General features: G+C 33.6%; 3 protein-coding genes across 3 annotated transcripts; 1 reads left to right on the forward strand and 2 right to left on the reverse strand.

Moving 5' to 3' along the window:
• Nucleotides 1-548: 548 nt before the first annotated feature.
• Nucleotides 549-1,873, forward strand: LOC120181423 (protein SHOOT GRAVITROPISM 6-like). Its single transcript, XM_039186552.1, has 5 exons — nt 549-705; nt 799-884; nt 972-1,065; nt 1,248-1,355; nt 1,448-1,873. The coding sequence occupies exons 2-5, from the start codon at nt 826-828 to the stop codon at nt 1,604-1,606; spliced, it is 420 nt and encodes a 139-aa protein (XP_039042483.1). The 5' UTR covers nt 549-705; nt 799-825; the 3' UTR covers nt 1,607-1,873.
• A 2,915-nt stretch (nt 1,874-4,788) lies between these two features.
• LOC120181911 (splicing factor 3A subunit 2-like) lies at nt 4,789-7,194 on the reverse strand. The gene is made up of 7 exons (XM_039186942.1): nt 6,948-7,194; nt 6,690-6,859; nt 6,178-6,254; nt 6,022-6,087; nt 5,675-5,749; nt 5,496-5,570; nt 4,789-5,267 (listed from the first exon to the last, which is right to left on the reverse strand). Exons 1-7 carry the CDS (start codon nt 7,097-7,099, stop codon nt 4,872-4,874), a joined length of 1,011 nt encoding a protein of 336 aa, XP_039042873.1. The 5' UTR covers nt 7,100-7,194; the 3' UTR covers nt 4,789-4,871.
• Nucleotides 7,195-11,221: 4,027 nt separating this feature from the next.
• LOC120181434 (zinc finger protein ZAT5-like) lies at nt 11,222-12,092 on the reverse strand. Its single transcript, XM_039186557.1, has one exon. The coding sequence runs from the start codon at nt 12,071-12,073 to the stop codon at nt 11,270-11,272; it is 804 nt and encodes a 267-aa protein (XP_039042488.1). The 5' UTR covers nt 12,074-12,092; the 3' UTR covers nt 11,222-11,269.
• Between the last annotated feature and the right edge of the window lie 14,079 nt (nt 12,093-26,171).

Genomic DNA, 26,171 nt, shown 5'->3' on the forward strand with positions numbered 1-26,171 from the left:
ATGTCCTATTTTACTTATCTGCCTCTGCGAAATGTTTTTTAAACTTATTTGTAAGTTCATAAAATCAAATAATACTTTTTTAGAAGAATATATCGAATCTTTCTTGATTTACTGTGTCTCACATTCATCAGAGATTATATCTGTTCCAATGTCGGTATAAGACCATGGCAAGTAACCTAGTCTTATCGGTCCAACTCTGACCAAGTAAATGCTTGTTATGTTTATAAGTAAATGTCAAAAGGCTCCAGCCATATTACTGTAGAATGTAACCGAGTACTAGATAAGTTCTGACGTGTATTTTATGTTTATCTACTTAGGAGATAAGTTAGATATTCATTAAGTAGTTTAGATAAGTAGAACTCCTATGAAAACACCAACATAATAGGACCCTACAGTTGTAAATTTCAGCCTTTTTAATCAAGGCTATTTTCTGTAAGTTTTTTTACGAATGAGAATTCAGAGAAAGTAAAACACTCTTCTTTTTCTCTAAATCTTTCTATTACGTTTCCATGTTATACTTTTATTTCAATTTACCTACTTGATTTGGTACATTGAACACGAATAAAAAACGAATGAAATTTTGTATAATTTAACATCTCATCAGTCTAATCAAATGTTAATCACCATTTGCAGATTCATGCTACACTCCCACGCTTGATCCTGCACCTACATGATGATGACCTTGCTGTTAGACACGCCTGTCGTGTAAGTGATTATCTTCAATGCCCCTTTGTGCATTTAGTTTATTAAGAGTGCTTCTTTTAAATGATGTCTCTCTTTTTTTCTTTTTTCAAATAGAACACCCTCAAGCGGTTTGCCCCTTTAATGGAGATAGAAGGGTTTCTGGCTTTGTTCAACTCACATAGTATTAACTCCGACCATAGGTATTCAATAATGACTCCTGAAACAAAGTAACATTACAGTTGTCTTTCTTATTTCGTTATTTTGAAATATATCTTGCCTCCATTCAGAAGTGATTACGAGGACTTTGTACGAGATTTTACAAGGCAGTTTGTGCAGCATCTTTCCTCCAGAGTTGATACTTTCATGGTATCAACTATACAGGTTTGTACTTATTCTATAAAATATTAGTCACTGAATATTTCCTTAGCGGCTACAGTGCAATTAAATTGTTCTTTAAGTCTTACAATCTAAATTGAGTGTATGTGAGTTTTCCTCAACTACAATGCATACGTCAGTTGCTAGCTTTCGTGGAAACTGGAATCTACTTGGTTCTGATAATGCAGGCTTTTGATGCACCATGGCCAATAATCCAAGCAAATGCTATTTATGTATCCAGCAGCATACTCTCACTTTTGGATGATCAGAACATTTTGGCTCTTTATTATGCACAGGTTACATTTCTGAAATATTCCTGCCAATAAATTGTTTACTATCATTACAGTTCTAGGAAACACATGCCTGAAAAGTGTTTACCATGATTTAGGTGTTTGGAATGCTGGTTGGCAAGATGAGTCGGTCAGCAGATGCGGTTGTTAGAGCTAGAAGCTCTTCAGCTTTCGGCTTATTACTTAAATCAACTAATTCAATATCCTGGAGAGCAGCTCGACTTGATCGAGCTGACTCTGCCAGAAAGGGATCATAATGCGCTTACCAGGATGAATGATCGAGTCAGATCATTGTATCTGTATGTACTTTGAGCCATGCCCATCTTTGATCCGAATAAACTAAGCAAGTTCGGTTCTATACGGTTAGGTCAATGTTTAAGAGTTCCAAAGAGGTTTTCCGATTTGCTGATGTGCGGTGGGGTTTCCTGTGAAATGTAATTTAAGTTAGGTTCAGTCATGGTTTTAATGTTCCGAGTTCTGTAAAATTATATGTAACCGTACAATTCTAGAATTTACATTTTGAGGCTGGGGTTGTCAAAACTCTAATAATGAGTTTTACGAGAGTTCTTATTTTAGAGAGATTTTTAATTTTTTATCGCAAAATAATATTGGAAAATATTAAAAATATTTTATTTGGAAGGACGAGGTTGGAGGTAGAGGTGCACAAAAAATTCGAATATCCGATTTTGCGCAAAAAATATCTGAAACCAGATTTGGGAAAAATCGGTTTTTTTAAACCGGATCGGATATTTTAAAACCGAATAGTATAACCGGTTTGAAAAAAAATTGGACGACCAGATTTTTTACCGGATTAAAAATCGGATAAAAAACTGGTTTTTTATTCGGAAAAAAATTCGGTTTGGGGTTTAAAAAATTGGATGACCGGATTTTTTACCGGATTAAAAACCGGTTTTTTTAAAAAATCGATTTTTTTCAAACCGAAATCGGTTACACCGGTTATATCATCCGACCCTCCAAACCGGTTATGATCCGAACCGATTTTTTTATAAACCAGTTTTTTGACTTAGTGAAAAAAAACGGATCAATTTTTATCCGATCCGGATCGGATTTAAATCCGGCTATGTGCATCTCTATTGGAGGGTTAGAAAAAAAATTATAATCAATTGTAACATCAATCGGTTAATCTTAGATCGAATACTTTAAAAGTTATCCCATCTTAAAAGTTGAATAAGTTAGAATTAAATGTTTTTTTTTTTTAGAAAATTCAGAATGTGAATAAAGTTGAATTTGGAGCTTAAAATCGAGAAGGTAATATAGTTTTTTTCTTCCTTAAATTAAACGACATTTACACGGTTAGTCGTTAATGGCATCAGAAACAAGTACATCCGGTAAACAACCTAGAATGTCATACGAGAAATACAAGGCATAGAAATAGATAAAGCAAACTTAGCTAAGAATGTGCAGCGTTGTTAACAAGATGGATTGAGGATAGATCGAGCATCGGCGTCGTGAGTTGACATACTACATTAGCGGAGTCGCTCTCAACCCATACGCGATTTTGATTCAACTCTGTTGCCAAATGCAGTCCACATGTCACCGCTGTGGCTTCTGCATTCCGGTAATGGGATTGCCTGACAAGTCACCACCAACCCATGCTGATCTCGAGCGACCACTTCGATCGTCGATCTTCGTTCCAGACGAGAACAAGCCATAAAACAAACGAATCTTTGGCAGAACAGCCAATCGAGATAAGTAGAGCCAAGGCGGTACAATCGGCACCTGATTTGTCCGAGCAAGGTAAAAGTATCCCGAACATACAGAATACACGCCCGATGAATGTCCCGACCATATCATCTCGTCGCGCATAGTGGGGGCAATCGGACAAGCTAAAATGTTGGCAGAACCAATGGCGCTGAAAACAACAGATACTAGAGGAACATTCCACCGTGGCTCACCGGAGATCATAAATTCACCGCATTGCACTGGATCAACAACACTGTCAACATAGGTTGCAGCAAGGTGAATCGGACTGGAGGATCCCCACTGATCCACAAACATGCGTGTGTCACTGCTTTGACCAATTCGTCAGTGATAACCTTCACGAAACACTTGCAGGGCAGCAAAGATTCCTTGCCATGCAAATGATGGTCGAGCCCCTAGTCTCGTATTTCGGGAAATACTTGGCACGTATAACTCGTGTTAACAGACATGATGGAAAATGAATACAGCGCCAGATTTGCTTCCCAAGAAGTGCCAAGTTGAACGTTCTTACGCCCCGAAAGCCAAGACTACCAAGCCCCTTCGGTTGACAAACTTTGCTCCACGCCACCATTGGCCACCCCCTCTCAGATGGGCTGCCAGATCACCAGTACGACCGGAGTGATGCCTCCATGTCAGTAATTGTTCCTTCAGATACGTAGGGATGGCCTGCCCAACAGTTTTTATATAAACTGCCCTCCCCCCAAAGGAAAGAAGATGCTTCATCCATCCCCGAAGTCTGGATAGTAATTTATCCCGAAGAAATCCAAATGCCTCAGTTTTATTACGACCCACAATCAACGGCGCTCCCAAATACCGGTCAGGTTCGTCAGTAACATTCACCCCAATTAGAGCACTTAAAGCAATCCGATCAGCCTTGGATTATGATTGAAATGCGTAGTTTCCCTGTGCAAGGAAACCCAACAGGCAGACCGTCTTGTAGTGTAATCTTCCAAATTTTTCAAAAGTTTCTTTTAGTTCTCCATTTGTCTTCAAATCCTAACCACCCTTTGAAATCTAAACTCAAATTTTATTGAATATTCATCAAGAAAATATCAAAGCAGCCGAAATTTTCAAGAGATGCATTAAAAATCATCAAGATATTTCAAGAATCGTAATTAAGTTGTCATTTTTAAAATTCTATTTTTTAAATATATTTTGATTTTATTTTATCGATTTCGGATTTCTTCTATAAAAACAAATCTTTGATAGTTCTTCTAATTTTTCCCCTATAATGGATCTTGATTCAGCGTCCATGTATGTTGTAGGTTTTAAATTATTTTTAGATCGATTTAAAGTTTTAAATTTCATAAATTAGAATTGAAAACCTTAATCTTTCGCAATTTTTTGAACAAATCTTGAATTAGGATCCCTACTAAGTTTTCTAATTCTTTTAATCTGATTAATAAAATCCTAATCGTGTTTTAGATCTTTTATTTTAAATTCTGAAGAACCAAAAATTAAAAAAAAAAATCAGAATTTGAGACCAAGATCAGAAAAGAATGCGCCATTAATCATATTAGATCGAAGTTTAAGTAGGGTTAGGAATATAAAGATTTGAAAAAAGATATAGTTTAGCACTGAGTTTAGTCTCTCGCAAAAACTAGCTAGAATTTTCTGTTAACCTTAGATCATAGAGGAAAATTGAATTATGATTCGAATTTGGTAATTTTAGTTATCATGTGTAAAGTCGAGGATCGTCCGAAAACATGGTGCGAAGGGAAAATAAATGGTCAAAAGCTAGTTGGAACTAGAATCAAATGATTCACATATGACATATGAGGAAACTGGACGCCAGGTGAATTACGGTCCCATATTAGGTGGAGGGGGAGGGTAATTACCCTGTCCCTGCATCTGATGACGAGGAAAACCTTGTGGGTTGGGTGGAGGCCTAGGAGTGAAATTTCCCATTGTCCCGCTACCTCCCGGAGGTGGGGGTGGGGCCATAGGATTGCCACCAGGAGGCATAGGCCTGGGAGCATTTCCCATGGGAGGAGGTGGTGGCGGTAACGATCCAGGAGGTGTTGGGCCTCTAGGAGGGTTCGGCAGCCCTTGAGGTGGAGGAGGAGGTGGTGCTGGAGCATAAGGTGATGGAGACAAAGGCCTCTGTGGAGCACCTGGAGCTGTAGTACCATTGGCTGCAGGAGGAGGTGGAGGTTTGTTCGCCTCTAATGGCTTGGTTTTAAAGTATACCTGCAACTGCATTTTTGTAATAGCCAAAAATACACGGTTAAGAGACTGTCTAGAAAAATTTTGAAAACAAATTGATATATTTATGCAAAAATAGAAACTATTAACCCTGCCAAAGGGGGCTTTTAGTCGGTTAATTCAGCTTCATGGATAGTCCTCATTTAATGTCAACAGAGGCAAGTATAGAGGAGAGAGATAAATATATGAAGCAGTAAAGCTCATGTTAAGCAAACAAACCGTGAACATCTTTGAGTCGGGATCCCAATGTGAGAAGAACTTAGGAGTGGATTTATCGATCTCAGTGCTAGGGACCTGTAAAGGTAAATCAAATATATAAGCAAAAATGTTAACAGAATGGTAAGTGCTATCATAATTCAAATGAATCAACAGAATGGAAAATGCTATCATTGAATTACCTTGAAAGCTATGATCTCGTAGGGTTCTGCAGCAAACAGGAGATACTGATATCTCCTATCAAAGGGTTGCACTCTCTGCATCCATGATAAATAAACGTAGACGGACATATTAAAGTTTGCTTCTGAGAAGAGCCCATGATTGAATAGAGTTTTAAATTCTAGTTTTGGGACATTCTGAAGTTCAGGTTTTATTTCTTGTAGTGGGCCATAATTACATATACACAAAAGTGGAGCAGCATGAAAATCTGAACGATTTTAAGAGCAATTGTAAATTAGAGGAGGAATTGGGGGAAACAATCATTAGAAGCCGGTGAAGTCAAAAGGGAAATTAAAATATTATGCCAAACCTGCTCATAGGACGACATAACACGGTGCCTTGGCTTTGCATTATCTTCTATTTCAGGATATTCAATCTACATGAAACACCAAACAATAATTTTCCATAAACAAATAACAAATAAAACAAACAATTTCATAATGTAATTTAATTGCTGCAGTTGCACCTGGAAGAGAAGTGATCTCTGCTTGGTCTCCGGATCATATTGCTTTGTTACACGATACCCCGGCCTACCAATTTTGACTACACGAACAAACGAGCAAACTTTCATCATAAGTTGAGAAACAAATAAAGAGATTCAACAAACAGATTTGTGAATTGTCGTAGGTCCCTTCAGAAATCAAAGCATACATCCAATAAAAGTAGACATGGTTCCAACATAAACAAAATCAAAATGCAATTGTTAGTTGACTCAAAACAAGATTTAAACTTCAATTTCATTAAAAAAAACATTTTCAGGTCCTTAAATAAGAGATTTACTCTTTTTCTGCATAATCTCAATTCATCTTAGCCTAAAAAAGCAACCCTTGAACCGCTACTAGTACACAATACACACAGCGTTAGATTCTTAATGCATGACATTAAGTTGTCCATGACACTAAGTTTCTATTAAAAAATTACTAAAACTAACAAAAAGGAACTGCAGAAAGGAACAAGAGGATATCGAAAGATACGTGCCTGTTTTACGAACAGAAACTTTACGCTTGTGAGGCTGAGGCTGAGCCGGAGCCTCCTTAGCCTCACGCGCCGCTCTCTTAGCTAAATTGGTCTGGTGCCGTTTTCCTTGCGTATGTGCCAAGTAGTTCCCTTCATTGTTGTGTAGCGTCAAACAAAGCTTACACTCGTAACTACCCAAAAGCAAAAATCACTTTTAATCTCCAAAAGAATCGAACTTGTAAGGAGAAACGAGGGAAATTTTGGAAGATAATTTAGTACCTGCCGAGGTGGTTGCGCATGAAATAGGGATCTTTGGCGAGATCGATGGTTTCAAGAGCGAGTCGACGGAGCCGCTCACGGCGGTCCATGGCTTCAGTTTGGGCGGAGGCGGCACCTCCAGAACCGGGTTTGGAGCCCCATTCTCTATCCATGGTTCTCGGGATTCTTCCTCTGCCTTTCTCTTCTTCTTTGTTAGGATTTCAAATCGGGGGCTTTTCTGGGTTGCACACTGACTATTGATCTAAAACTAGCGATTTTGCCTTCCCAGATTGTGAATCGTTAAAAGCCTGACTGCTATTATTGGGCCAACTTATCGGGTTATTTTAGACGTTGCAAGTTTGGTATAACTTTTATTTTTAAAATTATCTTATAAAAGTGTGGTTTAAAATTTAATTGTTTCGAATTATCGTTAAAAGATGAATTTAAAAAGATAAAATATACATTATATACATTATATTGTAAATTTAAAATATAGCATTTAAATTATATTTACATTTATATATATGAATCATATCAATTTAAACTATAATAAATTCAAAAAATATTATCATATATATGAATTATATTAATTTAAACTATAAAAAAATACAAAAAAATACAATTATAATAAAATATATTTTATATAACTCACTATATTTTAATATATAAATCATAAATTTTATTTATTTTAAAAAAATTAAAATAAATTATTAAAAGTAATAAGTTATCTTTTGTAAGTATGTTAGTATTAAATTATTAAAATAAAATATAAATACATAATTAAGTGGAGCCCTGCATCGGTAAGAGTAAAATTATAATTTGTTTCTAAACGTAAAGTTGAAAATGAAAAAAACTAGAAATCTTAACTTTTGCGGTTCCACCATAATATTTTTTTTCATTTTTTACACGTTTGGCATTGATTATGCGGTCAAAATGGGCATTTTAGCTAAAAGTTTTTAGAAATCTTTACCAAACGCACCCTTAATCAATTGTAATTTATACAAATTTGAATCCATCAAACGAATTCAATGATAAAGAGAGAGCGCGTAATTTTCTCTAGAGATGTTGGGTTCAAGCAGTTATTATATTTATAGAGTGTGTGTTGTCAATAACTAAGAAAAATTATGAAAATATATTACATTGTCACCTCATATTATTAAAAAAAATGGCATACTTGAATAAAACTGGATCGACATAAATTTAATTGGTTATCCAAAAAAATGACAGATTTAAATAAAACTGGATTGAAATAAATTTAATCGGTTATTAAAAAATGGCAAGTTTAAATGGAACTAAATCGACATAAATTCGATCAGTTTAATTGACTAATCGAATTAATTGAGTTTAAGTTTAAATTTAAATATGAAGAAATTAGAATTATTAATTGTATAATATGTATTTAAATATTGACACTTTAATCCATTTTTTTCACATAGAAATCCTAATATTGGATTTGGAGTGACATTCGAAGTTTATGAAAATACCTTCTTATGATATTGCTTTATGAAAACAAACACTTATTTACCTTTATAGTCATAACAATTGAATCAGAAAATGAATGAAATTGAACTTCGAAAAAGAAATACAAATTATGCATGAAAACTTTTTTTCTTGACTTACAAACCATAAAGAGAGAACATCAAAGAATATTATCACAAAGGAGTCTATATATCAGCATAATGCATTAAAATTTGCCTTGTTTCTTTAGTTTTTAGGAACAAAGCATAACATAACTAGGGTTTTTCCCTGCCCTACAATGCTCGTTTCTATGGAGCCATGTGGGGGCATGTTTGAGCAGCAAACAACAGAAAATGATTCCTAAAAATTTCATAACTATATTGACATTGCCACTATTAGTGCCTGCTCAAGGGGTCAGAAATTTAAATTACAGTTACAGCCACGTTTTGTTCATTGCGATTGCAAACGTAATGAGTGATATTGCAGTCATTACGAGTATGACGGTGATACAATAATAATTTCAAACGCACTGAAATCACTATATAATTATCGGTATTCTAATAACATATCGCTATTTAAATCTCTTCCTGAGGCCAACTTGGTGGGACTGGACTGGGACAGTGTGGGTGAGAAGATTCACTGATTCAGGCCTTTTTTGCTTTATACACGCAGCAGGCATAATATACCTGGATGACTGATCTTTGCATGCTTGTCACATCACTTCAAAGCCTACACTTTGTATATGCTCCTCTTACTAATTGAGTGGCCACTGGCCTGGACGGCCTCGTTTTGCCTTCAACAACCAACAAATGCATTAAGTCAATCTAATTTGTAAAGCAGTGAATATGAAATAGTTTAAGATTGGGATTGGCTTTTTTGTTTGCTTTAATATCAGTGATACCACCATACATAGCTCTTTTTTTTTTCTTCATGGATTTGAATGTCTCGAAGCAAAGTGGGTGACATGGCGTGGCTTCTCAACGCCCACCAAATATGTCCATTAGCCCCCTTTTAAATAGAGGGTTGCTATTTGCATGGAAGGTGGATCAAGACTAAAAGGAAGAACTTGGTATATTTTGTAGGGGTTCCTTGTCCCTTTTTTGTTCTTATACATGGAGTTCTTATGTGTAGGGTTATAAATGAGATAACATAAATCGTAAGTTACTCGAATTTGATTCAGTCAAAACTCAATCAACATTTATGGACTCGATTCGAGTTTGTAACGATTCAAAGCGAGCTACTAGATACTCAACTCAAAAAAGCTCGCAACCAGCTCGCAAAAATAATATATAAAAATTTTAAAAATTTTAAAATAAATCATTAATAATATTAACATTTATATTTCTTTTAAATTTTAAAATTTTTAAAAATGTAATATAAAGCTTTCATGTACTTAAGGTTCAGGTCTGATCAATTTCAATCGAACTAAGTCTATTAATGATTTAAGTTCAAGTTTTTTCAAGCTCAAGTCAAATTTTAATTTTTAATTTTTGAATCGAGTTTAAAAATCTTAAGCTTGTGAGCTTTCAAGTCGATTCAATCTCAACTTTCAACTTTTTGAATCAAGTCAAGCAATACTCAAATTTGACTCTATTAATTTATGGGCCTACTTATATGCTTATTTATTTATTTATTCATGTGAATATGGGTTGATAAGACTGAACGTGTGTTTGGTTGGGGAAATGTGAGATTCACATGGGAATGGAATCCACATTCCCCGTTTGGTTGGCCGAGAATGTCATTTCCGGTAATCTTACATTACCAATAGTGGATTTTTTAGGGTATATTACCGGGAATGTCATTACCTCCCTTTCCTTAGGTATTGTTAGATTACCGGCGTTTTGGACTAAAATGCCTTTAAAAAAATTTTCTTTCAAAAATATATTTATCCTGTTATTAAATAATAAAAATTTTACGAAGGTTAAATAACAAATTTATCCTTAAACTATTTTAGATTTACAAAAAAAAAGTCTATAATTAAAATTTTATATGAAGTTCAGGGGTTAAAATAAAATTTTACCCTTTCATTAAACCTTTTTATATTTTCAATTTTGTAAAAAAAAATTATATAAATTTTACGAATTTAATTTTTTAAAGAAAATATATAAATATTTTCTAACTTGTTAAAAAAATAAATATATAATAAGGACAATTTGGTAAAATATACATTCCAATAATCTTTTATTCCTTTAACCAAAAACGTTAATCTTGCATTCCTGTTAAACTAACTAAATACAAAATACAACATTCCAGTAATCTTATTCTCTGATAATCTTTTATTTCCACTGGTAATCTTACAGTCCGAACAACGTAGCTTGAGAGATAAAGGCACTTTTTTGCAGTGAAAATCCTTTTGTCCAGTCTCAAACTATTGTAATTAATGCAATCATGGTTGGGTTTCCCAACCTTCTAATAATTAAAGCAGTGCTGACAACACGACATGAAGAGGTTCTGAATTAAAAGTTAGGTGCTGCCTGAATTAAGCATTGCCTAATGAATAAGCTAAATTAAGTGGCCAACCTGTTTTCACATGGGTCACTAGATTTACTATGATTCTAAAGACAAGTGTGAGAGTACAAGTAGTGAAGTGTAACTTGAGTCATGTCCTGCAAACCAAACAAGAGAACCTAATCCACCACTTTCGGTTGTGGAATTGGTGGTGGAAAACTCATGGCTAAAGAAATAAGTGGAAAATATGTATCTTTTTACGGATCAAATGTTACCATGAAAAAGAAAACATAAAGTTCACATGCTTTACCAAAGTAAGAAATTTTCAATTTTGACTAATATGGAACAAGCTGAGTTCAAAGAAATAATGAACAACTATGGATGGTATTTCAATGAGAAAATAATACAGTTTGATTAAAAAGATGGACATTGCATTTCTAGTAATGGCAATCAACCAAAGAAGAAGCCGAAAAGAGCAGTAGCTTTTCCTGCTTGGAAGCTAATGGGATTTTTGTTTCCCTTTGATGATCATCTTCTGGTGCTGGAAGGTTAAGATCCAATTGCAGAACGGTTCTTGATTTCTTGGACTTATCTTCTGATTCAGGCCTCACAATCCTTGTTCCGACACTTGTCGGAACACTATTTATTGTCCTATGCCTCCTCATATGGCCACCGAGAGCTTGTCCGGAAGAGAATTCGGCTCTACACATAGAACACTCGTGAACTTTGGGTTTGCTGTTATGGCCTAAAACAGGCTTATTGGTTATCTGAAGTGAAAGCGTTTTGTTCATGTTATTGAACGGCTGACGAACATCAAACACCAACCCTTTATTGCTTTCTTCATTATTAACAACCTTGGGTTTCTTGTGGCTCGCTCTGTGTCCGCCGAGCGCCTGGAATGAACTGAAACACCGATCACACGTCTTGCACCGGTGAACATCTATCCCGCTCATCACCATAGAAACCGGTTGGGGTGGCGATTTTCTCGTTTGACCTCGAGCCAAAAGTATCAAACAATTAGCCATGTCTTCGTCTTCCTCGGTGCTTTCTGCAAACTCAACAGATGTAGAATCGTCACCGTTTCTTCCACTTTCTCCTCCACTCGAAGACGTCGAAACCATCGCCAAACTCAGAGGAGAGAGCTGCCTTGGGCGCTTACCACGTTTCCCTTTGATAATCTGCAACTGATCGTTGCAAACAACATCTTCCTCCTGACCCTCCATCATCATCATCATCATCATCTCTAATCCAATACAGGTAACTAATAGATTGAAAGTCCAAGAATTTGGTTGGAAAGTATATTATGTTCCAAACCATGAAAGCTACAAATCATATATATAGATAGAGGGGGGGGGGGAGAAGGTACAATGGGGGAGTATGAGAAGGCGAGTGAGATTCGGTTGCCTTTTAAGCAAACCCATTACTTTTTTTCCCAACAATTCCTACTTGGAGAATTGGTTAGCAAGACTGGAACCACATAATTTGCGCCTCTCCACCTTTATTTTGCACCTTTTCTTACTTGGATCAAACTTAGATTTTCTGTTAACTCTTTTCATCTGTTCATACTTTTAGTAATCTGGTTTTTTAACAGTGCATGCAGACTTTATTTAGAGGTTGCTATGATATGCCCAAACTTGGCATTTTTTAATGGTTGTTTTTGTCACTTTTGGGAACGATAAAGCTCACCTTTAGCTAAATTTAACTAATACTAATCAATTTGTTAGTTAATTAGGTAGCATTACTGAGGGGCATTCAGTCGATTCGAAACCTAACCGAACTTTTAAAAATTCATTAATCGAATTTTTTTCGGTTTAACCGTTAACCGAACTAAAAAATTTTCAAAAATAATTAACCGAATCGAACAAAGTTCGGTTAATCGGTCAGTTAACTGAATTAACTGAAATTTTAAATAATATATTATATATTTAATATTTTTGACTAATTAGGTCGATTAATTTGGTTAAAACCGAAATTTAAACAATCCAAAAGCTATTACTATTATAAATAATATATGAAATATTTAAAATTTTTGGTTAATTAATCGAATTCTAATCGAATTTTTAAAAAATCATTAACAGTTAACTGATCAAACCTAAAATTAATTGACCGATTAATCGAAAAAATTTCAGTTCGATCAGTTTAATCGGTTAACCGAGATTTTGAACCCCTGATAATACTACAATCTTTGTAAACAGAGATGGATCCAAAAGTGTTGGGTACGAGCGTAACCCTAAGAATTTTAAATTTCATATAATTTATATATTATTCTATTTTTTATTTAAATTCTAATTTCGTAAATTTTTGTTTTTTTCTTAATTAACATAAAGACGTGTGGTTTCAAACAGATAATCGCCTGCCATTCGCTTTGCTGCCATTAATTAGATCGATCTTCAAAGTAGTCATTGGGTAGTAACATTAGTAGGATATTTTTTTAATAAAGCAAATTTATGGTTAAAATCTATTTGTGAAATTATAAATAAATGAAAAAAAACATTTTCATTATCAAACTTAATTGCAATATATATTTAAAAATTATAAAATTTTAAAAGAAAAGCAGATATTATAAAAAATAAAAATATGAAAAGAATAAGAGATTAAAAAATAATATTTTGCGTATATATAGATACAAACAAATATGATTGCATCGACAAACGAACTACGAAAGAGAATGAAACTACTGAAAGACCACCGATAACCTACAAATCAGAGTCGAGCCGCGTGAGAAATCTATCCACAAACGCAAATCGAGATTCCAAAGCAGCAAAGATCAACATGATAACAAATAAATGTTATCTTAATCGGTAATGACGATGTAAAATTCAACCTTGATAAAAAAGAAAAAGGACAATAACGATCAAATGAACGAAAGCGTACCACAAGGTAGAGAAAGACGTATTTTAAAAGCAGAGTAAAACATGTCATAAAGATAGAATTATTAAAAATAAATGAGAAAAAATCAAATATATGATCTAAGAAAATAGATAAAAAAATATTAACTGCGACGATTAATACTAAGGTTGTTGCCATCACGTACAACCAAAGAAGAAAAGAGAACAAACGACTAAAACCTTTAGGTGGCGTTTGGTTCGCTGGAATATTTATGAGGGAATTAGAATGAATTGAAATCTGTAGGAATTGGAATCTGAATCTGAAACCTGTTTGGTTGGCAGGAAATTGAATTGGAATTCAATTACATATTATGTTTGGTTCGCAGATATGTCAGATTAATTTGATTTCAGTAATGTAAAATGACAGAATTGCCCTTCTTGTTTTTTTTTTGCTTAATTTTAATTTGTTTTATAACTTACATGTAGCAATATATTATAAAAATTTAAAAAATATTATTTTTTTCATTTTTATTGATTATTCATTTCAATAAATTATAAAAATAAAACTAATAAACATTATAAGTTAAAATCATCTCAATTAGGGATAGCCATGGGTCGGGTTTTTGGTCCACTCGACCCAACTCGAGAACAAGGGAACCTCCACCCGAGACCCGACCCAACCCGACCAAAATACCCGACCCGACCCTACTTGAAATAATAAAAAAATTATTTTTATTCAATAAAAACAGTGACTTGATTGAAAAAAAAATATATATAGAGGGGTATTATTGTAATTATTCCTAAATATATAAGGTAAATTATATATTTTTTCGGGTCAGGTCGAGTATTTTTCACCCTAAACTCGAACCCGACCCGAATATCACACTTAAAAAAATCCGACCCGATCCCGAAATTTTTTAAAAAAATCCGAGCCGAATACCAAAAGATTGATGAGGGTAGTATGGTAAAATTTCACATTCTCTCCTCTAAAGGATTTCAATTCTATCATGTTATGGATGAAATTTACTTTCCCTCCCTTGATGGAATTGGATTCCAATTTCCCCTTTGAAAACTTGAATCAAACATGGGAAAGTGGTGAAATTGGATTCCAATTCCCCCTAATTCCAAAGGATTCCAGCGAACCAAACGCCACTTAGGGTAGAAAGAAAAGGGTTGAGGGAGAGAATTTTAAATCATTTATTTTATAATTATTGCATTGTAATGAATTCAAAATGAAAAATACATAAATAAAATGATAAACACTTACATAAGTCTAATAAAGAACAATTTAATTAATAAAGAACAATTTAATTAATGCATAACAACATTTTTCGGGATGAATTTCGATCGAGTCAAGTCGTGTTGAGTTAAAAAAATTAGATTATTCGAGTTGATGAGTTTTAATTTACAACTCGAGGTTGATTTGAAATTTTTTCGAGTTGAGTCGAATTTTTATTTAAATTTAATTGTAAATATTTATAATATTACGTTATTATTTGATTCTAATTTAAATGGTTTTTATAACCATATACAATACATATATATTTCTTCATAATTTTTTATATGTGATATATATATATATGTACATACATATAGAATCGAGTGACTCAGCTTAAACTTAAATATTGATTCACTAGTTACTAAAAATTCAAGTTATTCGAGTTGCATTTTACAACTCGATTTGGACTTGAAATTTTTTCGAGTCGTGTCGAGTTTATGAGATTACAACTCGAAGTTAATTCGAATTAAGTTTTTTCGAGACTAATGGAGTTGAAAAATTCAGGTTATTCAAGTTGATAGTTGGTCTTGCCATCAAGCTCTGAAAAGATTCTGTCGATGTACCACATCCTAATCTGCCAATATATTTGTGATTCTTAGTCACATGAACATACGTATTCTTTTGTTGCTTTGACGTAAAAAGAGAGCATGACGCTTAGAGAAGAAAATAAGGTCCTTTAAGCAACTTCATTTCTCGCCATTCATAGGATCCATAAAGTTAAACCAACCGATATCAGCCATAAGCTCTTGTGTACACCTCACGTGGCAACTTAAATTATAAGGTATGGATACCTAGTATGCTTATTCATCAATTAAGATAAATGGAATAATCATGGGAAGTGTCCTTTCATTTTTCCTTGTTTTTTGTCTAGCACTTCAACTTTAATCTTTTCACTTTATCTATCAAACTTTCTTTTTAGTATATTTTAGTCCTTATTCAAATTTCAAATCAGATCATATTCGATTTGAACTATTTTTTTTATCAAATTCATATTCTAAGCCTCACATTAATAATTTAATCCTTAAAAGTATTTTATAAATATCGATCATCAACAAAATTATAAACCAAGTTATGTGGTGCTACATAAATCACCTCCAATTCTTAGAATCCAACTATCATATCAAATAATATGAAAATGTTAATTTTTATTGGGGAAAAAACATCTTTATTTTGTTTTATTAGGTTTTAATTAGCTTTTAAGTGATTTAATTTTTTTTCTAATATTTTTAGGTGATTATCTCTTATAAAAATACCGTCTCTAGAATTTAAATTTAAGCTATCTCTTTTGTAGGGTACAAAGTTCATTTTATTATTTATATTTTCTAATATTTTTATCTCTAATATTTTAATTCTAACATAATGTTGATTTTGTTAAGTTTTGGACAGTTTTTCTTGTCCCCTCTGTGCCTACTTATCATTGTATGATTGAATTGTATGTCTCCGGTGTACAATGAATGTGTCAAATGAAGCATAAGAGTTGAGTACGACAAATCATCTAAATTAAGGTTTAATAAAAAAATAAGTATTCAAATTATATCTAAAGTTAATAATAGATATTTAATATTTAAAAAATATATGTAACGTTTTTGACGTTATACTCCTTCCCCATCACCATACTCATTTAATATTTACGTATCCACCACCTACCCAACATCCACAACGGGTAAAAACTTTAAATCTACACCCACTCATGCAAGTACATTCTTAAATCGATCCCCACATCTATTACCTAATTGAATACCCACCACTCATCCTGTAAACGTTTGTACTCGTTCATATCCACCGATTGAGATAGGAGAAAGGACATACTTCAATTTTAAAAATGTTTATACCATAATATTTGGTTAAATTACAAGTCATGTCCTATAAAATCATAACATTTATTAAAATAATCTTTGGAAGTATACCTAAATTCATAATTGTCCAAATTCTATATAGTGGATAGTTAGTTGGCGGGCGGATGTGAGGTGAGTAAGGTCTTAAACCCATCACCAATCCACTACCCACAGAGGGTATGCCTTTTATATTCACGCCCGTGCACTACCCACTAAACTTATACCCATCTCCACCCTAGTTAATGCGGGTATGGTGTAAAATCCACAAAATTGTACATGTCTGTCATTCCTATCGCCCACCCATGGATCGGTAATTGTCTTTGTCATTACTCTAAATCTCTAAATCTTTAAACTCATAAATTCTAACCCTAGTCCCAAATCTAAACTTAATAAACTTAATAGGTAAAGGATTTAGTTGGGATTTAATTCAAACAATCCAGACATTGTAAGGGAAGGAGACGGTCGGGGAAGTGAAGGGAATTTGAGGGGGGAAGAAAATTTAGGAGAGAGGCCAAGAGGATGGGGGAAGGGGATGGGGGACTAGAGAGGGGAATAGTGTTGGGATTTGCAAAAGTTTGAATCGACAACCTAAAAGGTTCGTCAAGAGGGGTCGAGTCGGTTCATGTGTTTAGGGTGTAAGGAGTTTGAAAGATAGAAACTTTTCACAACGATTTATAATGGTTCGACTTCTCAAGTAAGTCTACATCCACTACCTTAACTCTTCACCAAGGATTTTTTAACAAATTCATTAATTTGTTCTTTCTTTTTCAAGGACAAAGAGATAACCTTTACAAACTCCGTAGTTTTTCACGGGATAAACTAGAACATTTCCCTAGCTTTTAGCAGGCTAAGCTAGAACCAAAACCCCTTTATAAGAAAATGAAATATAAACAAGAAAACCTCTCTAAGGTAGGAGTTTGCAAGAATTAAGCTCACAAAAACAATAATATTTACAAGAGAAAGATGAAATAAGATTGAAAAATGCTTCTCCTGTGTTTGATTGATTGGATAAGTGTTTTCTATTTTCTTCAAGTGTCCTCAGCTTGTTTTTATAGCTTGAAATGAGTTTGAAGTTATATATAGCCGCAGGGGATGTTTTGGAGCCGCTGGGGATTAATTTTCTACAAAATAAGGCTATCCAGAACTAGAAGTATCGGTACTCCACTATGGGGTATCAGTACTACCTTTGTTAAATTCAAATTAACTAGTCGTTGCTAGCTGTTAGAGCCTTTTGGTATCGATATTGTCTAAGGAGTATCGGTACTACTTTGCACTATGGTATCGATACCCTTTAATGGTATCGGTACCATTTTTGCATTTTGAAATCTGAGCCTTCATGGTAGTATCGATACTACCTTGATGGTATCAGTACTACCTTTGCCTATGGTATCAATACCATAAGAACAGTATTGGTACCGTTCATGTGGTATTGATACTGCAAAGAACAGTATCAGTACTTCTTTGTATTTTATGCTCAATTCTAATTTAAATGGATTTTGAATTATTTTTGAAATCTTTGAAAAAATTTGAATAAATTCAATTCAAGTCCAAAAACATTTGCCTTAATTGTTATATCAAAATTTATTTCTACAATCTCCCCCTTTTTGATATAAGAAAACATTTGAAAATTTATTTTTGGCAAAACTCCCCCTTAATAAAATGTTTAATGAAAAAGACATCAATTGTTACCAATTGTTGGAAAATATATGAAAATGTTCAACTCCCCCTTTTTCATTAAGAAATTTAATTTTTTTCAAATCATACTTCTCCCTCTTTTTGTTATATCAAAAATAATCCAATCTTTAAAGTTCTAAAATAACATTGGAGAGTAAGTAGTAAATTTGACATTTGAAAAATCAAAGCTCCCCCTCAAAAAGTGCATTCCAAACAAAATTTAGCTTTGAGATCTTGACACTCAAACAAAATTGAATTTCAAAAATTTATCCAAGTCTAAAATACTTTATGCAATACCAATTTTTGAAATTAAGTGCATATGCATAAAGTTTTCCAAAAAATGTTATGCATTTGAAATTTTTGATATCGATTGTTAGAGAGATATCTTTTGCTTTTAAATCACATGTATAAACATTTTAAAAATTAAGGTCAAAAATTTAAAATTTGTAAAATCAAAGTATTTGAAAAGTTGATATCAATTGTTAGAGAGATATCATTTGCATTTAAAACCAATTTTGACCAAAATTCCTTATGATGAATTAAAAATTATGAAAAATCATTAAAATATTAAAATGTTCATCATAACATCTTTTTAACATACATGAGATGAAAAACAAAAACATAATCATTTAAGATCAAAACTCATGCATGCATAAATCCAAATGAGTAACCAAATAACCAAAACAAAAGCATTAAGCTTAGAGGTTACCTATTTCTTTTTCAAGTGTGTCTAGAGCATTTGAATATCTTTACTTTCATCACAATTGCTTCCACACACCTACAAGAGACATTTATTTGAATTTTGGTATCCAAATTGCTTTGGATCCTTGAACGTTAGTTTCAATGCCCCTTGTTCTCTTGGGAACCCATACTTGTCTAATTTTAAAACGTTTTCCTTTCTTCAAAGGACAAGTATGTTCCTTATGACCATGATAATGGCAATGTGAGCATTTTGCCATTTTTAAACATAATAAATTATTTTTAGAAATTAATTCTTTTTCTTTTATTAAGCTTTCAAGCTTAACTTTTAAATCAAAATTTTCTTTTTCTAAATCATTGATTTTGATTTTTGAAAGTTCTAAATCATTTTTCAAAATTTCATTTTGATTTTCAAAATCAACTTTTGCTTTCAAAATCAACTTATTTTCAATTTTAAGTTTTGAAATTAATTTTTTATATTTGAAATTCATGGTCTCAAATCCTAAATACAACTTATTATAAGCATCTTGTAACTCATCAAAAGAATAATAATTTAATTCATTTGAGTTAGAAGATATCTCGGGCTCTTCATGAGCCATTAAGGACACCACCTTTGTTGGTTCTTATTTCTTGTTTCCATGAAGCTTTTCGAGCTTATTCCAAAGCTCCTTGGCATTCAAACATGAAGAAACTCCTTAATAGATATCGGGACCAAATGCACAAAACACCATGTGCATAGCCTTGGCATTAAGTTGAGATTTCTTCCGTTCTTGGTCACTCCACTTCTTCTCATTCTTCTTTGGAGAAGAATAGTCGTTCTCGATCATCTCCCATGCATCAAGATCATTGGATTGTATGAATAACTTCATTAATTTCTTTCAATGACGGTAGTTTGCTCCATTTAAGTATGGAGTCTTGTCGATCGGTTGTGAGTCTTCTATGTGGAACGAGTCGGAGGTGGAAGCCATCTTCTCGGTTGTGTCGGGAATTGGTAGAGCGCCTTCTAGGATCGTCTCAAGGTGGTTAAACCTTCTAATGTATCAAGCTCTGATACCAATTATTGGGATTTGTGAAGCTCGAATCGACAACCGAAAAGGTTCGCCAAGAGGGGTTGAGTCGGTTCTTTCTTTTTCAAGGATAAAGAGATAACCTTCACAAACTCCCTAGTTTTTCACGGGCTAAACTAGAACCTTTCCCTAGCTTTTAGCAGGCTAAGCTAGAACCAAAACCCCTTTACAAGGAAATAAAATGTAAACAAGAAAACCTCTCTAAGGTAGGTGTTTACAAGAATTAAGCTCACAAGAACAATAATATTTACAAGAGAAAGATGAAATAAGATTGAAAATCTCTTCCCTTCTCTTTAATTGCTTGGATATGAATTCTCTCTTTTCTTCAAGTGTCCTTAGCTTGCTTTTATAGCTTGAAATGAGTTTGAAGTCGTATATAGCCTTTGGGGATGTTTTGGAGCCGTTGGGGATTAATTTTCTACAAAATAAGGTTGTCCAGAACTACAAGTATTGGTACTCCACTATGAGGTATCGGTACTATCTTTGTTAAATTCAAATTAACTAGCCATTGGAGCCTTGTGGTATCGATACTGTCTAAGGAGTATTGGTACTACTTTGCACTATGGTATCGATACCCTTTCATGGTATCGGTATCATTTTTGCATTCTGGAATCTGAGCCTTCGTGGTAGTATTGATACTACCTTGATGGTATCGGTACTACCTTTGCCTATGGTATCGATACTATAAGAACAATATCGGTATCGTTCATGTGGTATCGATACTGCAAAGAATAGTTTCAATACTTCTTTGTATTTTATGATCAATTCCAATTTAAATGGACTTTGAATTATTTTTGAAATCTTTGAATAAATTCAACTTTTAATAACAAAAAAAAAATTAGACACCTATTATGAACTTTGAATGTAGTTTGATCACTTATTTTTTTCATCAAGCCCTGAATTAATAATCATTGAATTTTCTATCTTCTCCAAAAAAAAATGGATTTTGATATATTGACCCAAAATGTTTTTTTTATTAATCTAAGATGATTATAATTTAAGACGTATCATGAAAACATAACTATTTGAATTCAAATTTTTTTATAAAAAAAAAATAGTACTTTCTTTTACTACATAAACCATTTAATAGATTTGACCTAAATTTATTGAATGGCCATGAGTGAAACCCCATATTCAAAAAAGAGTCGAGTAGGAGTCTTCTATTCCTTAACTAACAGAAATACTATATTTTCCAACTTCCAACCAGTACAACCATTGATTAGTGCAAGTAAATACTGAAGCAGGTTTAATTGGAGAGAAATCCAATCTTAAAAGAATTGGTGTAACTCAATGGTTGGTTTTATTTAGTTGAAATACTGGTGGTAATGGAAAGTGTGTTGGTTTTGGAGTAAACCACTTTAGAAACTGCAACTAAAAACACATCCCACTCCAGTAAAGCAAAGACAAGTAAACCAATAGCCACGAAAGCCGCTTTGTTGTTGCTCACTCCACCTACTGGTTTTACTATTTTTTTTTTGCTCAAGTTTCATCAATGTCCTTTGATCAGGTTACTGCTGGTTAATGTTCTAACTGCGTATAAATATGTTAACTACCTAGTACCTTGTTAAACCCCTCAAAATATGGATAATCGCGACACTTCTGAGTATTCCTATTGTCTGTGAGTGGGTCTTTTATGCATCGAAACATGGAGAAAAGGATGCTGATTGTTGTGTAATCTTAAATAACAAACAAGTTAAAAAGGCTAGCGCCTATGGTGATAACTTGAACAAGTATGATCAGTCTGAGGAAGTTGATGATTCCTTTTCAGAAAGTGACTAGCCTATTATTTTCAGTGGACCAAATTCAACCTTTAAGCTTCCATCTAAAGTTGCAAAAATGCTATATCTGCATCACCAGAAGGCTTGAAATGGCTTTGGTCTTTGCATTGCCAGGGTAAGGGTGGAATCCTAGAGGATGATATAAAAACAATGCAGGTAAGGAAAGGTGTATGTGTCTTATATATATTTATATATTTGTATATATCAGTGATTTAAATAGCATTAGAGGTCACGATTTTGGTCGTGTCACGTTTATCACGGTTGCGGGTATAACGGATGTTATTGCGGATATCGTGATCGTGATTTTTTTTTGAATGAGCTAATTTTTTTAATAAAAAAACTTTTTTAAAAAAAAATTAAAATAAAGGAATAATAGAGGAATAGCGGTCAACTATTGCCGCGATTGGCCATGATCCGCCGCTATTAGTGTGATCCCGCTTCATATCGTTATTTTCCGTGATAACGATTTCGGACACCGCCGAGACCGCGATATAATGACCGCGATACCGCTATTAGGCCTCTATTTGAAACCCTGGTATATATTCATGTGGAATCTTTCTTATCTATTATTTTGGAAAATTTGTGGCTTTCTAGCAGGATTGTTTCATTCAAAGCTTTAAAAGAGCTTTAACAGTCGCCCCCAAAATATTGTTCTCTTATTGCTTCGACTGTAGTGGTTTGGAATATAGTCGATGTGATAGAGTATTTGAAAAAAAATTAGAAATTAGAAAATTTTGAGAGTAAATTAGTTGTAAAATCATGTTCAAGGATTTATATAATATTTTAACAATAGTTTAGAGGTAAAACTAAATATTAACTTTTTTTTTGACATTGTCACATCATCAATTTAACGGAAATGACGGTAGAGTGATCATTTTGTTACAAATCAATAATATTAGTGACCAATTTGTTACTTTTATGTAACACCCATATCATGTATATATTCTCGTACACAAGTCACAAGTGTCTCGTGACTTTTTTAAAAAAACATTTTCTTATTTATAAGTCTGTCAAATTTTGTTTCTCGAAATTTAAAACAAAACATTTTTAATACAAGGTAAAACATTCATTGCAAACTATTACAAAGTTATAACTTAAATACATTACAGAGCATTTTTCTTAGATTCATATACATGACATCTAATTACCAAAAGATGATATGATTGACCTATAATTATTGATTAGTCAACCTTGGATTGATGTTCTTTGCTACATTCCTTACTCTGCTAAGTCTTTGCCTTTACCTACGTGTGAAATCAATACACGTTAAGTATTTACTTAGTGAGACATAATAATGTAAATGAACTGAAAATTCATACATACTTATATTATAGCAATGAAATACGAACTAAATCGTATACTTCATACAAATTAGTTAATCATCTCAATTAAACACATATTAAACCCATATTTCTTTCATATAGTCATCAAAATCATTCTTAGTATGCCCAATATACTTATTTTTTCTGTAGTTTGTTCCCAATTATACTTTATTTTTGTCAAATATATGTTAAATAAGAATTTAAGGTACATATATTGCACCGAAGTGCCGAAATGGTCATTCACCTTTTAAGAATACCATGAGTGGCACCTTTCTGCCCATAATGCACCGTTATGCATTTTCATTTATTACAACTTCTGCCAATAATGCACCGTTATGCATTTTCATTTATGGCACCTTTCTACCAATAATGCACCATTATGCATTTTCATTTATGGCACATTTCTGCCAATAATGCACTGTTATGCATTTTCATTTATGACACCTTTCTTCCAATAATGAACCGTTATTATAAGCAAATTCCGCTAAAGGAAAATACCTTTCCCATGATCATTTAAACTCAATCACACATGCCCTTAGCATATCCTCTAATATCTAAATAGTTCATTCTGACTGCCCATCTGTTTGAGGATGAAAAGTTGTGCTGAAATTAAATCGAGTGCCCATTGCCTCATGCAAGGACTTTCAGAATCTAGAAGAAAACCTTGGGTCTCGATCAAACACCATCGATATAGGCACTCAATGCAGTCGAACTATCTCTTTTACATAAAATTCTACATATCTATCCATCGAGTAATCTACCCAAACTGGAATAAAGTGAGCTGTCTTGGTCAATCTGTCCACAATTACCCATATTGAGTTCTTTTTGTCGGGTGAAAATGGTAGACCCAAAAAAAAATCCATTGTAACTCGTTCCTACTTTCACTCAGGAAGGGATATCGGTTGTAGCAATCCGGAAGGCACTTGATGTTCAACTTCCACTTGCTGACATGTCAAACATCTCGCAACAAACTCTGATACAACCCTTTTCATGCCAAGCCACCAATAATGACTCTTTAAATCCTGATACATCTTATCCCTGCCTGGGTGCATTGTAAAAGGACTATAATGTGTCTTAGAAAGAATATCTTTCTTTAGTTCCTCATTATCGGGAATGTAAAGTCTTCCACGATAATATAAACATCCATCAACCCTCAATTCGAAGTCTTTGACCTCTTCTTTTTCCACTTCCACTACTACATTAGCATTTTCGGGATGATAATCAATGATCAAATCATAATCTTTTAAAACTTTGATCCATCTTCTCTATCTCAAATTCATTTCTTTTTTTAGTCAACAAGTACTTTAGACTTTTGTGATCTGTATAAATATAGCACCACTCACTGTACAAATAATGACGCCAAATTTTCAAAGCAAACACAACAGCTGCCAATTATGGGTAATTTCTCTCGTGATTCTTCAGTTGTCTTGAGGCATAAGCCACAACTTTTCCATATTGCATAAGAACACATCTCAACCCATTGTGAGATGCATCATTGGAGACTACATAGTTTTTACCCGACTCAGGTTATACAAGCACTGGGCCTCTGTTACGATTCTCTTTAACATTTCAAAACTTTCTTAGCATTTCTCCGTCCAATCAGAAGGAACATATTTCTGTAAAAACTTAGTTAGTGACAAAGCTAACATTGAGAAGTTCTTCACAAACCGTCTATAATAACCAACAAGCCCCAAGAAACTTCGAACTACATAAATATTCTTTGGGGGTTGCGAATCCACTATAACTTGAATCTTTTTAGGATATACTCTTATGCCTTCTGCGAAGACTATATGACCAAGGAAAGCAATATAAGCTAACCAAAATTCACACTTGGATAATTTGACATACAACTTCTTTTCTCGAAGTGTTTGAAGAACCACTCGAAGATGAGCATCATGTTCTTCTCTTGACTTGGAATACACCAAAATATCATCTATAAATACCACCACGAATTGATCCAAGTAAGGTTGGAATACTCAATTCATCAAGTCCATAAATGATACAGGAGCATTAGTCAATCCAAATGGCATCACTACAAATTTGTAGTGTCCATATCGAGTCTGAAAAGTTGTCTTTGAAATATCATCCTTTTTTATCTTTAATTGGTGGTACCCCGACCTCAGGTCTATCTTAGAGAACACTATTGTGTCTTTCAATTGATCGAACATATCATCAATCCTTGGAAGAGAATACTTATTCTTTATCATTACTATATTTACTAACGGTAGTATATGCATAATCGCATAGACACATCCTTCTTTTTCACAAATAACACAGGTGCTCCCTAAGGAGAAACACTAGGTCTCACGAATTCCTTGTCGCGTAGCTCTTGCAATTGGGCTTTTAATTCTCTTAACTTCGTTGGAGCCATTCGATATGGAGCCATAAAAACAGGTTCGGTACCCGGGTAAACCTCAATCTTGAATTCTACTTCCCGATCTGGAGGTAAACCCGATAACTCTTCCGGAAAAACATCCAAAAACTCCTTGGCTACTGGAATATCATTTAATCTCGCTTCTAGTACTCGAGTGTCTATCATATTAGCTAGAAAATCTATGCACCCTTTTGAAATCATTTTCCTTGAAGTCATGGATGATATCACATTGGATGGTGATTTCGCTTTTTTGCCAATTACTATAATTTCTGAGCCTTCAGCATTTTTCAGAAATAATCGCTTCTTACGATAATCAACCCATCCATGATGTGGAGATAACCAATCTATGCCCAAAATGATTTCAAACTCCTCGAAAGGCAAATCCATTAAGTTTGTTGGAAACACAATCCCTTGAATCTTTATCGGGCATTTTCTACATACCCGAGTTACTCTCGCACTGTGACCATATGGTTTACCGCTATC

This window comes from Hibiscus syriacus, unplaced genomic scaffold (genome assembly GCF_006381635.1).
Source record: "Hibiscus syriacus cultivar Baekdansim isolate YM2019G1 unplaced genomic scaffold, ASM638163v2 tig00003721_pilon, whole genome shotgun sequence".
Lineage (NCBI taxonomy): Eukaryota > Viridiplantae > Streptophyta > Magnoliopsida > Malvales > Malvaceae > Hibiscus > Hibiscus syriacus.